The sequence below is a fragment of the Bombus pyrosoma genome, linkage group LG4 (genome assembly GCF_014825855.1).
Source record: "Bombus pyrosoma isolate SC7728 linkage group LG4, ASM1482585v1, whole genome shotgun sequence".
Taxonomy (NCBI): Eukaryota; Metazoa; Arthropoda; class Insecta; order Hymenoptera; family Apidae; genus Bombus; species Bombus pyrosoma.
The window spans coordinates 11,205,683-11,220,730 of record NC_057773.1 but is presented as its reverse complement, the minus strand read 5'-3'; the positions used below and the strand labels follow the sequence as shown (position 1 = coordinate 11,220,730).

At 42.7% G+C, this 15,048-nt stretch overlaps 1 protein-coding gene across 6 annotated transcripts in view; it reads left to right on the top strand.

The window, feature by feature from the left end:
- Nucleotides 1-15,048, top strand: part of LOC122566486 — a 74,463-nt gene that overhangs the window by 34,662 nt on the left and 24,753 nt on the right. For 5 of the 6 annotated variants that reach the window (XM_043723802.1, XM_043723803.1, XM_043723799.1 and 2 more), the window contains exons 3-4: nucleotides 13,622-14,094; nucleotides 14,585-14,819. In XM_043723802.1, the coding sequence (XP_043579737.1) occupies nucleotides 13,622-14,094; nucleotides 14,585-14,819 (708 nt within the window). Of the gene's footprint in view, nucleotides 1-3,496; nucleotides 4,225-13,621; nucleotides 14,095-14,584; nucleotides 14,820-15,048 lie in introns of those variants that run through there. The other variant, XM_043723804.1, reaches the window with a different exon arrangement.

The following is a 15,048-nucleotide window of genomic DNA, read 5'->3' as shown; positions in this document are numbered from 1 at the left end:
GAAAATGAATTCCGCGACGCGGGGCTTGGAGATGCTCGACTTCTTCGAATCATAAATAATTTTTCAAACGTAACGTTGTTAAAGGAAACGTAATTCATTAGGCGTAATGAAATGCAGTTTCCAAAAGGGAAGTGAAACAGCGAAAAGTCGATAAAGGTCGATCGAATGCTGTTGCTGGCACGCTTCCGCAGGTTTGGTCAACACATTTCGAGCATCTTGCAAGCACGAGCAAACTTGCTCGTACATCTTCGGACGGATTATCCGGATTACCGACTGGTGTACCAACCTTTTTCCGTCTTTACGGCCGAAACTTTATTGAGACGCGCGTATATTTCGATAATGCTCGATTCCATTATTCCACGACCCTCCTGCATAGACGCCGGTTCTTCGTTCGATCCACGGCTCTTTATCGAGCGCTAAAGAGGGACATTCGTCTTCCATTTTTATGCTCCCCCTACCACAGACGTTGCCCTGCCCCGAGGGACAATTCCCACAACATCTCGGTAACTTCGATATTTTGCTGTGTACGTAGACCGTTTCCATGGAAAGTGAATGCATCTTCAAAAATATCTTCTCCGCGGATCGAGAAACTCGGAAACTTTACGACTATTTTATTTGTTCCTTCGAATTTGCGAAGCCATCATGATTTATTACGGCTGTGAATATCGATTCGTGGTACGAAGGGTCATTGTCACGTTTTTTGCATGATTATTTGGAAATAGCTTGATTTGAAACAAAAATATCGAACTAGTATCATGGATTCTCTTCTTTATCGAATATGCCTGATACTTACCCTGCAAGCAGTCGACCGAACGCGTCTAATGATCGTATTTGCGTGCAACGCATTAGTCGTGCATTAGTACGCTTGGCACGATCGCAAAACCCGTTTCGCTATAAATAAGCCCGGCTACTACCCAAAACACGACCATAATAACCGCGCGACATTACCATAATTCTGATAAGCGAACGGTGACACCTGCGATTCATGCGATTGTTTTCCCATTATTACTGGCAACAAAAAATCATCAGCGGCCATCGAAAAGAAATTCACGACTGAGACTTCGAAACGGTAGAAAATTGTTCTTACATTGTCTGCGGTAATGAAATTTTATTATTTTCTGGTTACTTTGTTTTCACGAAGACAAGGGTGGAAAGCGCGACACTTCTTCGATAGGCAGAAAATAAAACGATATGAAATATATCACGAGAACGATTTCGCGAGCAACGTGACATGCTCGTCGCCGGAAAATTTACATCCGAATAAAAGCATGTATCGATCGTTGATGTTTATTTATCGGGATTGCCGACGTGGAATTCGTTTCAAGTAAATGGGAACAAAATCGCGGCCGCGCGCCACTCGCTCCACAGGTCGTTCGGCCCCGTTTTATTGTAACCGTTCGCCAAACTTGACTTTCTCTCGTATAAATTTCCCGGCTGTATAACTTTACGAGGAAACGATAGACGTTACGCTCGCGTGCCTCCCGCAAAATAGTTCGCGACCGCGTGCATGAAACGAGAAACCCGTATTAGCCACTCGTTCGGACTCTGCAAAATTTTCCACCGTCGAAACTTTCCTTTACGCCTGATATTATCTTCATCGAGCTAACTCGCGATTAGCTTGAACTAGAAGTAGCTAAAATATATATTATATTTTAACGTAACGCCAAGTTCGTGCGTACGTGGACGATTATTCGTTTCTTTCGAACGATATCGTTCGATACGCTTCACGGTTCTCGCTTCTAATTTCGCAACGATGAACTAATCTTGCGTTAGATCGGTAAGGATTTACGTAATACCTAAAAAGGCTGACGTATGCGTTATGGAATTTTAATGCATCGCATCCCGGCCCATGAAGAGAGGAAGCGGCAACAGAACCGTAAAACGCAAATCTCTTTCTCTGTCCTGCTTCCTGCTCTTTTTTTTTTTTATTCTTCTTCCCCTTCTCTTTTTCCCTATTCGTGCCGTTTCGCGGTAGTCGTAAAGCAGAGAACTCGTGCTCGACTGTACGCACCGTTTCAACCGTTGGTTCGTAATATAAAAATCAGCGGTTTTATTTCTCGAACAGTTTCGACTTATCTACTATCGAAGCGACACGTTAGCGAATTTTCAACGATGCGTTTGTAATTGATCGCTTAATAAAGCCACGTTGCGTATTTTTAATGCATCTGACACGTACAATGATTCGCATGAAAATTAATGCCTTTCCTCTTCGCGCTGTCTACTCCAATGTGTACGTACGTCTGTCTCTCCGTGTTGTGACTGCAATGAATAATTCTCGACTACTTGCATTCAACGCCCGTATTCATTGTTACGACTATAGTTAACATATCTACGGCGTGATATCGTGCCACGGAAAAGGCGTATATAACCCGCCGTGTTACGCCGCAGAATTTCCAGAAAATATGCTTTTTAGATACGATTGGCTCTGTACGACAGACAAATTTTAACGCGATGTTTACTACTTGCTCGCTTGAATAAAATTTCTTCTTTTCATGTGAGGGAAGAGGACAAAGGATGAAGAGAAACAGCAGAGAGATTTGGCGTATAAGCGACAGCTTATTCATGGAGAAATTGAAGCAGTAAAGCGAAAACAAAGGGGTAAACGACACGAAATCGTACCTAAGGCCTCTTGCCTTCTTTATTTTATTTTTGCTGCTCGCGTCGGAAACGCAACCCACTCGTCGGTATATTCAGAATTATTAAACGGCCGTAACGCGGTAGAGACACGTGCCATGAACGACTTTACTTTTGATCCCGAATTTCGCGTTGATGGGGCAAAAGTGGCACTTGGAAATTTTTCTATCCCCGCTCTTCTTTCTCTCCCTTTCTCTCTATCTATCTCTCTCTCTCACACACACACACCCTCTCTCAGTACAGAAGAGTTGTTTCGCAGAAGAAAGGGTGGAATAAACTCCGTGTTAACTGGGGAACACTCCCAACGTCGCTGCGAGCTATGTCTCGGGACAAGAAAGTCGACTGCTGCAGGCACACTCAGAGTCGAGCTGCACGAGAACTTTTCCCTTTTAAAAGCAGTTTAAGTTTCAAGCGTTTTCTCGGTGAAACGGAGAGTTTGTTCACATATTCGCTTTATACGCGTTACCCTTTCTGTCTTTTTCTTCCTGCTGTTTCTCTCATTTTGCTCTGCGATACGCACCCCTCTTCTTTTTTTAAATGGCACGAGAACGTAGTTGGCTTTTCGTGTCCTTGCAGAACATTCCTCAACAACTCGCAGAGCGACGTAATAGAACTTCGATCGCTCAACAATGAGTCCGTTGCAAAAGTGGCGGTTGCTATTTCGAAAGATGATACGTGGGCGATCCTTTTTAGAAGCATACAGATGTACACAGAAACGAAGCTCTTTTCCACTTAGGCTCGATTTAAAGGACAACGCGATCCTCTTCTTATCAAAAATAGCAATCCTAAAAGTAATGCTGATTAACGAACCGAGCAATTCCACTGATTAAACGAGATCCATCGTCGAGCGAGCGTATCTCATTCGATGCCTGGCAACCGCGTCTCCAGCGAGCGAGTTCGTCGCTCGAAATTTCGCTGGCAAATTCCGCGGATGCCTGGGACAAAACCGTGTTCGTAAACTTACGTAAAGAGAGCGAGGAGAAAAGAGAAAAACCCGATGATTGGTAATAAGTTGCGAGAGTCGGCGCGCCTTGCGCGAAGAAGAGTCCAAAATTAACGTGAACGCGGGTCGATGGGAAGAGGAAACGGTAGAGAGATGGTCGAGGACAGGAAAAGCGGTGCAACCGCGAGAAAAGGATAGAACGCACGGTCCCTCTATATTTAGAACTCGCGCATACCAGGCATTGTCAACGATTTCAGGCATGAAGTCGAGCGTGTCGTGGTCCGAGAAGAGCTTGCGAGCGTTCCGCGCGCGTAAACGCGATTCTCGTAACAGCACGGCGCGACGTTGACCGACATTACCGAATTTAATCGCCGGTGTTTCCCGGAAGGCTAACGACGATGCACTGCCCTCGATAGGACATGGCGCATTGTCGCGCGGAAATTTCGTTTTGGAAGTTTGTTCGCGCTTCGGGTATTTCGCGGGCGACTGTCAATTTCGCTGGCGAAATCGTGGCTCGAACAATTTATCGTCGCCTCGGCGCCAGTTACAAAACCGATTACGTATTAAATAACATCGCGCGCAACATAGAAATTCGCAGGGTGCTAACGTTACCCAAGTGATCTCTCCGAGAGCTCCGATGATTCGAGGTACGGCTGCTAAATACGTAAACACGCTCGCCTAAGTACTCGCAAACAACTATAGAGTCCATTAAATTTACGTCGAAGATATTGTGCTTCCTTACCGCTTCCAACCATCCTTCTTACCCCTTTGCAGAATACATTTATCTCTTCAAACATACCCTCCAATCTACCACCCTTTTCGTCTTTCGCTTCCTGGAAGACGAATTCATTACAGCACAACCATACCCGATTGGGCGGAACGACACTCAGTCGTTACGTAGTTACGTAGATAAATACGCGCTGTTCCTGTTTCCTCGAAACACGAATGAAGACGAGAATGGACTCTGTTTGCAGGCTTGATTTTATTTCAAAACGCTCGGCATCTTCCATTTGAAATTCATCGAAATTTATGCCACGAAACACGAACGAAACTTCACGCTGCTTTGGACTCTGATGGAAAAAGTCTGAAGTACGAAGCGTTTACAATCGTATTCTCGTTGTCGTAAAAACACGCGTTCTTCTTTCGCCACGCAAGAGTCAATGAATCGTTAGACTAATTGGAGAGCAACAAGAGCGTAGAATGCTCATTACAGCTACTGTCCGAAGTGCTGGCACTTGTGGACCACACAATTAATGTCTCGTCGCTAATGGTTTTATGGACGTGGAGAACTCACTGGGTTGCACGAAATCCCGGAGAATTTCCATTATAAATCGTCGGCTGTGGTGGCGTGGGCCGGGCAAAGTCAGCGAAAAAGATGGATGGTGCGCGCCACGAAAGATGGTAGGTGGAGTTTCCACCGAGATTCGACCGGAACAGATCTAATGTTACGATCCTCGTACGCTCGATGGTTACTGGCTTCGCGCCCAGTTTTTCTTCCGGGGAACGTTCTCCCAGCTTGGAGCCTCTTTCATCTTTAGAGATCAACACCGTTTTCAAATCAACAGTTACGAGCTCTCGTTTCCTTACGAGTTACAGAATTAAACAATGCGGCACTGTTAACCGGCGATAAAGAGCATAATAATACGTCTTGCGTAATCTGCTCTTCCACGGCAACATATTAATATGCCGATACCCAAAGGGATTTCAGAATTTCTAATAAAATAAGAAGTATTCGGGAGGCTGGTAGTCGATGGTGAACGACGGTGCACGGCGATATGCCTCTGGCTGCTGAATTTTAATCGAAGAATAGAGAAAGGAATCTTAATTTTAGGAAATTTCCGAGAATAGAAGCCGCACCTTTCGTGGCAGTGCACCAGCCGGGAAACATCGGGACCGTAAATGCAGCATAAATTTCCCGGGCAAGCCGGTGCCTCGCAGGATCAGGAAAGAAGCCAATCTCCTGAAAAGCGTTAAATTATTAAACCGAATGGAAATGAATACGTTCGCCGTCAAGGGGAAATTTTAGACACGCGGTATTGTGCCTCTGTACTTTCCCAGTCCGGAGAGTTAGAACTTCGTTAAACATTCGTTCGATTACTTCTTAAGTAATATTACGTTACAACTTCCGTGTACATCGAACAAACCCGGTATATTAGCCGGTTGTTTGAAATTCCTCGCGGCTACTTGTGACGTACAGTCTCGTGGGATCCGTCGGCAAAGGTACAAAATATCTCCGAATCGCTACGAAGGAAAATCTGCGTATTCAAGCGAGAAACATTTCGTACGCGTCAGGCCCAACGCTTTACTTAAACTTGGAATATCAGAAGGGGAGCAGGTCGACGATAAATCTGCCTGGTTGCCGTTTCTCGTCTGTTTTCCTTGTATCGGGGATTCGACCACAGATGCCGGATTTCCAAGACTTATTCCATCCATCAGTCGCTCTGATAGTTGTCACATTTATGATAAAAAAAAATCGACGTAAAAAACTTCGATTGGATGTAACGGTTGGGAAACTCGGGACAAGGAAAAACCATTTGCAAATCCGGTAATCCTATACCATCCTATCTATATCGGTGGCACGGTAAAAGTCTAAATATTCGAATCGATTAAGCGATCTCTATACGTGGTCTTTGTTAAACTAACCATCAAGTATCCGATCAATCGTGCGAAATTTTTCAACCATTCGACGCAGCGCTGTCCGATAATGATGATGGAAAGTTTCATGGCGAGAACGTACTAAAACTGTCAGTCGAATTGACGGACGGTTAACGTGGAAGAAGGAGCGTCCGGTCATGCGTATATCGAATTCTTTCGTACTCTTTTGAGAAGCCAGAAGGTAGTCGTAGATTGGTGAACAGGCATTCCTCGAAGGGAATGTCGTGGTTTATTTTAGTAGGAAGGATGTGTTCGTTGTTCTCGACACGCTGGCTTCGAGGCGAATCGGAATTTTTGACCGAGTCTCATAGCGTCACTTGTGGCTAGTGGGATTTTCGTCGTTAAATTTTCATCGACGTTCTTCGCCAAGCCTTTAATTGTCTTCGAACGTTTCTTTAAACAGCGAAGCATCGTATCAGCAAGTTCTAGAATTCCATGAGTCGACGCGCAAACTAATTTCCATCATGCTGTTACTTCGTAATGCAAAAGTTGCGGAAGCTTCGGTTCACTGTAAGTTTCTTCGAGTGAGTCAGCATAAAGAGACAAGCAAGAAATCTTCGAAACAGAAGCGCGAAACTTTCTACGCGCGACTTTCCGACATCCCACGAGAAGAATCAATCGTTATGCACCAGCTATTGTATCTTATTCGCCGTCATTTTAAGAGGATAAACAATTCGAAAGTAGAGCTTGATGCACCTACGTGCGTTTGAAAGCTCGAGCAAAAATTGAATCGAATAGAATTGGCGCGTACGAGTATCGTACAACGAGATCCATCGTTTCTCAGATTTCAGATCCCATCGATGAATCAATTTCTTCGGTTCACACGGCCTTATCGTCTCTTCAACCAGAACGATCTGTTTGAAAATCGAAAATCCCTGTTCGTTGGTATTCATTCTGATCGAGATGTCCAGCTGGAATTTAAATCCAGTGAAATATCTGAGGGCGATAATCGAGACGAATAATTAATAATCACGAAGAAAGGGATTGTCCGAAAGAAAATTAATTTTGCCTTTTCCGCGTAGCTTCCGTGGAATAAAATTTCAGACAGCGAGAAACATAAATCAGACGGCGTTGGCCGGGCTTAACGAAGGGTCAAGCCGTAGATCCCGTTCTCTCGTCTTCGCCGTTGGCTTCGCGCCCCGATCGTTTCTCGTATTTTACAACTGACCATAGATAAAACTCTATAATTCATTGGTAAACAGGAAAGTTTTTGTTTACGGTTACTGCACGATGGACTTTACGACTGACACGTCCGGAATCGCGAATATTGTTCGTGCGACTCCGATTTATCGTCCTGGGAACTTTCCTGCTGAGACGAACCTATTAGTTTAACGACAAATCGGCCAGACTCTAAATAAATAAATAAGTTTCGACGTAAAATTCGACCGATAAAAACTGATACGATACTGCAAATTTCACGGCGATATAATCCGCTTACAAATAATATGATTTTCCAAATAAAAACGATGATCTACATGAAAATAACGAAAAGAGTATGTGTCTGGTAATTTTTTTGGAGGATCTCGCAGTTAATTTATGATAATTTCATATTACGGAGTATATTAAATTTTCCACGATGCTTTATCGCATTCTATGAATATTATTCTACATACAGAAAGTTGTATTCTTATAGAAATACGAATAGTTGCATTGATCGCGCACCAAACACGATTTTGTGTCTGCGAGTGAGACAAGTGCTCCGTGCAGCGCCCACCCTTTTTACATGAACAATTCCGTTGGTGCACGTTGCATGGGAGCGAAGAAAATGGAATTCCTCATTCTGCACGTCGACGTTATCTATGAATATACGTACATAGTAGGTGTACGTGTGATCGCAATAGTATCTGAACGCAGAATGCATGAATAATTTCGATCGGATGAGAAACCTTTAATAATAAAAATTCTAATTGTTTTTAAGATCTGCTGCAGCGAATATATTTAATGTTACTCCTTAATGGTTTACTATGCTTGGATTCGCTCTGTCAAGTAAGGAAGTACGAAGAGGAAACAAATAGAATAAAAAGAATGTTATTGTTTTGTCGACCATTCGCGGAGAGACGCGATCGCGAGAAAACACGTCAACGGGAGTCGTAACGATTAGATAATCGACGCCACGAAATGATCGATCCCCTTATTTCTATTACGATAATAGGGGTGGTTCGAATGACTTTGCACTGATTTAACACATATAAATTAATGTTTATTTCAACAACTTTGTAAAAAAGATATAAATTGATAAGGTATAATTGAGTTTCGATTGATAGCCAAAGTTACAATGTGTAGTACGGGACGTATGCTTGGATGATGACGGTTCAAAGAATGCATAAAGACCGACTTTCTGTGAAGATGATGCTGCGGAGGAAGCTTGCGACGGATAGTTGTTGTCATCTTGCCCGCGGTGTGTGGCCTGGTCTAGATAGAGTGTCGCCAGACGTAACAGTTATTATGTACGTTTATGTTTATTATGTGTGTATTAATCTATGTTTCGACAAAAATAGAATATATTATTGAGATGTGTATAATTTTGTGTGCTAGACTAGATTGGCCGCGTAGTAGTGACAAACGTATGTGAATATGAGTGTGTGGAAGTAAGTGTGTGCGCGGCACCTGGAAAAACAGATGGATGTGACTGTTCTGCGTGATATGGAAGATGGTGAGATAAAGAAAGTGCTGAGATGTATATGGACAAAGATCCTGGAAATAATTTATTAAATAAATCTAAAACTATTTTAATATGAATTCTAAGTGTGACCTTAGTGTTCCTTTATTTTTATTTCGGCAATTAAGATCCACAATTCTCAACATATATAGAAATTGGTACGTGAAAAATTAAGAAAATAACGAACGTGGGAAACTATATGTAAAGCTTGCGCGCTGATTTTTCAACGGAAAGGCAATTTTCGCTGCTCGCGAATGATGCGGCGTGTAGACAATTCCTCGGAAGTTAGTCGATAATTCTATCTTGCCACGCGGCATAAATCTATGCTAGTTTCCCGAGCAAGTTAGCGAAGTTTCCAATTTGTATTGTATAACGTTCCTGCGTAGCGGAGCAACAAGTTTTAATCGCCATCTAACACGTCCTCGCGCAAACTGCGAGCTTCGTAACATCGAAATTTCACGGACGTGGATCGCGAAACGAAGAACGTGGAAAGCGAAGAATCGTGAAACACTCCTCGGCGAAGGCTAGTTGGATATGAATTTCTGAAAGTGATATATCCCATTCCTTTGGAGAATCACGTAGAAGGATTCTTCGCAGTCGGGGGCCATGACGAGAGATTCTATATTCAAGAAACTTTTTCGATTTATCATCGAGTGCTTGCCGTGCCGCTCGTATTGCCAGGGAAACGCCTCGGGTACACGATAACTTCGGCAAGCAAATAGATTCCTCGGCGTGGAAGGATTAAAAGTTCGACGAATAACGTTGCCCTTCTGTTCGATGACGATTGCTAGGCTTTTATCGAAATATCCAAGAACACACGATCGACAAATAATTCTCTAGCAGTGAAAAATACCTGATGATATTGGCGCAAATTCGGCGAGCGAAAGTTTGTCAACACATCGCGAATGCAAAATCTTCTGACACTGGGACGGGGTTGGTAAAATCTGCCATAACTGTTGCAACGTAATATATTCGTAGGTCGGAGTTTCAAAGTCTGCCCTTTTCGTTGGTTCATTGATCAGATCTGTCATAAATATACGAGAATCGGTAATTATGCGTCCGTGTATTATAATAATTTCCATTTTGCAAATATTTGCCTGATACATTTCGCGTTTTCGTACCGTTTTAATTAGCTTCACGCGGTTCGAAATATTAATGGCCCAATTGTTACATGAAGCAACACAATATCCGCTACCTATTCATTTAATTATTTGTAATTCATTCAATGGCGAATTTATACCATTGTGTTATAAGCTTTTTTTTTTATACGAATCGTTCCAACTATCGAAGAACAAAGCTTCAGTTATATAACTAGGTTAATTTACGCGCAAGTAAATACTGTTTATCAATGTAATTACGCACCAGGTATGATTTAAACTAGATTCTATTGTTCGTCATACAGTCCTATCGATCCTTTTGTCTTTTAAAGCATCCTCGCTTTAAACTCGGCACGAAACTTGGAATATTAAACAACAAGAGGAGCGTAAACCCGAAAAGACAAACCATGGCAAACCCATTGATGTACAAAAATGGCTTTCATTTATCTTCCAAAGGATTCGCTCTTTCCCTTGGAAATTATGCAACAGCTCGCGGGACGTTCTGCTGTTTCGATCCAACAAACATCCTTTGGCACCTACGCGTAAGAAAGATTCATACTCGTGTTAATCCTGCAGGGATTCGCACGTTGTAGAGTTTAGCTGATTAACTGCTAACTTTTCCTTTCTTTTTGGTAACAGAATTTATTTCACGGAGAGTACAGAAGCGAACGGTAGAAATTGAACTTCGACCTCGGACCACGGTCCGTTCGACATTACATTAAAACGTTCTCCGCTTGTTCCGTTAATTGCGTCCCGGGGCGTCGTCAATTAATAGAATGAAACGAAGCGGGACCACGTGCATGCCCAGCTGCGAGAAAATGAATTGGTGGCAAATTAAATGATACAAAAGGGAAAAGAAGCAGACACAGGCGAGCTAGACAGTTGCGCAAAGCGGTATCCCGTGGGAAATTATAAATAGAAGGTATAATACTCAGACCAGCTTGCAGTCTGACATTGCGGTACCTAATACAAATAGTTAAACCAGCCGGCCAATTTATTTGAATTATCATGTAGCTTTTACGGACCGCTACATCGTATCTATAATTGTCTGTCGTTATCGCACTGACTCTCGATATCTAAATTTCGAAAGTTACATGGAAGTTCGATAGAAAACCAACGACTTCTCCGACTATTAGGTTTCTCGCGTTACGATAAGAAGAGGTCAACTATTAAAACGCGGAAACGCCGTTGGCGAAATGAGGAGCGGAATGTACTGCGAGAAAAACAATTACTGGCTGGCTATGGAAAAGGTGCAGACTATGTAGAAACGAGTACGAAATCGAGGCGGATCCTATCTCGACGAAAGAAAGATGAGATTCTTAAAGGAAAAAGGAATAAAACCGTAAACAACGTGGTAAAATCTTGCGGTACACGGAAGAAGGAGGATAGCGCTCAGCCGTTCTTTCTTCTGGTACAGCGATGGAAGACGAAACGTGCTTTTAAACTGAGGCACTGAACAGGGGAAAAAGAAAAGGAACATCGATACGAAAAGGGTGTGAAAAGGGAAAACGAGACACGTTCTACACGCGCAGAGATCAGATTTACGTGGCCAACAGGAGAAGATGTACATTTTTGGCGCGACTTTTGCTGCAAGAAATCTGCCACAGAAACGCTTTGCCCGAAGAATTTCTCGAGATTCTCTAGGAAGTTCCCTATGACGATGTCGCGTTTCAAATTTCAAGATAAACCGGTCGAAGCGCAAGCTGATAAGTGGCGTCGTCGGTTAGAGAGGAAAACGTGAATCAGTCGAGGGCTACTTCAACGTTGAAACCGCTGCAGACACTCTAACGTTTTCCTTGATCTCTTTGCCTCGAGCACGCTCCAAAATTCTTAACTACATACTTTGAAGAAATTAAACACCTTTTAATCAAAGCTGCAAATCCGTCGAATCTGTTCAATATAAAATAGTTGTAGTTACGCTGCCGCTAAATCTAATATACCAAATTGTCCCAGATCTTTGTGAGAGCTCTTTGTTGACATATGTTGCAGGATTTCGAATCAACAGAGAAAAATCTTCCAAGAGCATGGAACGTTCAACGTTGAATATTCCGTGACAGTAACAGAGACAAAGACTTCTGAAACAGCGGCGATCTTTTCGAGCGACGCGACGTACGAAAGTTCTGTTTGCACAATTCTGCATATCGATGCTGTCAAAGAACAACGTAGATCCAATGTTACGTTCCATAATGGACAAACGTACGCTGAGCAAATTCCAACGGATCCGAGCTATACATTTTTCCTTGAAGTACAAAAATAATCAAAGAAACGTCTGCTTGGAAACACTAGTATCTCGTGCGCTAATATTTGCTAATGAAATTTGCGAGTTCCATAGACCAGGCAGCAAGACTACGTAATAGACGTGACGGCAATTCATACGACATTTTGCGTGAAAAGAGTACGTCCATAAATGATGCAAATTAACGGACCGTCCGCGAAAGAGAATGACATACGGGTGTGGTTGATTAAATTGTACTAGACACGGACGTAGGAAAGTAATTCTTATTCTTTGCTGCGGAGGAATTTTTATCATTTTACACTCCATTATCGTACTAAAATTATTTATAAAAGAATATACGGAGTTTATAAGAGTAGACAGTGGAAAAGTAAATACGTTAAGACTAAGAATAAACAAACTACAAATCTACAGAACGAAATTCCTTAAATTAAGAACTCGTAATGTCATAAATCTCGAAACAATATTCCTGTGAAACGGATCCTTTTGCGAATTATTGTGCTTGTCGTATGCACCCGCTGCTTAACGAGAAAATGGGAAAACTCGTACCATTTGAAATTCATATGCTTGGAACGTTTAGACAATAGCTTCCGGTAAGGGAAAGATATTTCAAAAACTTTTATGAAAATATGAAACATCGGGACTAAAGAACGTGTTTAATTTTGTTCCCTTCTCGCGCGAGAATCGTTTCGTCGTAGGTTATTCAACGATTTCGCAATTTTGCCAGTGGAGAATAAATTCGAGAATTACGGCGTTCGTTCCGATAGTGGCCTTTCGAGAAAGCCGCGCAATTCCATGACAAATTCAGTTACGTATCGAACGGAATTCGGCTACGCTTGTGCGTCCGTCGATGTCAAACCCAGATCGCACACTGCGTTGATAGCAACTAGGAAAAGAGGGAAAAAAATAAACATAGTCGAAACAGCGAAATCGATTGGACCGCGTTTTTTTTCCGCGAACCGAATGTACAAGTTTCGTCTTTGTCGAGAGCGTAGTCTCTTGACTAGATCGCCCTAAACTGGTTTCAGGCCGATTATTTTATTTTTTCCTTCGCTTTTCGTGTCTACGTTCCTTCATATTCCACGTGGCAAGCCCGTGGTGAATAAAATTTCGCGAATACAATTTTCAACATATTACGGACAACGCATTAACGTAAAGAAAGAGAACGTACATTTAACGAATGCCAAACATCCTTAGCCGATTATCAGATCGTTGAATTTCTCGATGTCGAGTTTCTACAGCGGTTCGTCGAGCGAAACATAAATTTCGAGATTTCCGTTGGCTGAAACATTTCGCCGAGAAGAGAATATTCTAGTATACTATGCAAGGCTTATAATAACTAAAATACCGTTAGAAAATGGCAACTATTAACAAGCTTCTCTTGACCATTAATGTTTCAGTCACTGGGACGGCCGCGGAAGCCACACGCGAGACGGAGGAGTCACTGTGGAATACGTACGACGCGAGAAGGAGCGGCCGAACCTTTGCCTCGTCCTTCAGTACGGAACGTACCACCGGAGAAACCAAATCTATCGGAAAGTTTCACCAGACAAGTTCCTGGCACGCGGACAGCTCGAGTTCCCGGGAACGAGTCACGCTGGACTTGTTAAAGCCGACCAGCGGGAGCCTGGACGAGGACGAAGAGGAGGAAGAGGAGATCGAAATGCAGAGGAACATCGAAGCGACGTATAGGACGGGAAAGAATGACACGGGAAAAGTGAAAATCTCGAACGAAAACGCGGCCGTGTTTTCGAGGAGTATGGATGACACGAGGCAGAAAATAAATCTATCTACTTCACGGACGTTTATCCAATCAACGCCAGAACGATGGAGCTTTAACGCGAACATCATTTCCCCGGCAAGTTTTGACAACGTAAGTCGTATCATGTTTCTCCTGTTAACCTTACGTCTCCTCGATTATCGCTGCTATATAACTTGCACGACTAGGGGAAGAACGAAACGATCTGGTTTCACTCTTCGTTCCCGCTGTAAGTCAGTTGAAAACGAAGGGACTAATGAAATCTCGAGCGATAAAAGAATTAAACGCGAAGTAATATGCATTATTTTAACGTAATAACGGTAGATATATATTTTCCGCGTGGCCAATGATTTTACAGCAGGTCGATAACTATAATTTAACGTTATCACGATACCAGTTACCCAAAGCATCGTTACGCCGTTATATAATTAACGACCTGACACCTGAGGATTAGAGGATTATTGCTTATCGATCGTGTAAATTTTCAATCCTGCCAGACTTAAACTAACGTTAGCTTTAAAATTGAACCGTACCAGGTGTAATAGCCAAGAAAAAGTTCCATACACGTCGTGTAAACTATCACGTAACTTTCAAATATGTGTAGATAGTGGCGACGCAGAAAGCCAAGTTATTCGACTCCTGGAAAAATCGGAGGAATGTCAGCACAACGCCGACTCCGTTCGTTGTAAACGACGTTATACGTCGTCAAATGAGGCACGTTACAGAAAAGAACGCATGCGAGAAATTCACTATCGGTGACGACACTAAACAAGAATTTTACAGTCCGAGGTATCCAGACAACTATCCAAACCTCACGGAGTGCGTGAAAGTCCTGGAAGGTGAGTAAACGTTTTTTCTCTTCCTCGTTTAGGTCGTTTCGAAAGATAAAACTCTACTTTTTGCAAAAGCGTTTTGATATTGTTCCATATTCGAAACACGAAGTTCCACGAGCATGGTATATTACATCAAACAGAGTAAATTTATTATAGCAGCGAATTCCCACTTATCTCGATAACTCGTGGAATTAACTAGACGCTAACTGTGCACGTCGGAGTTCGAGTTTGATAT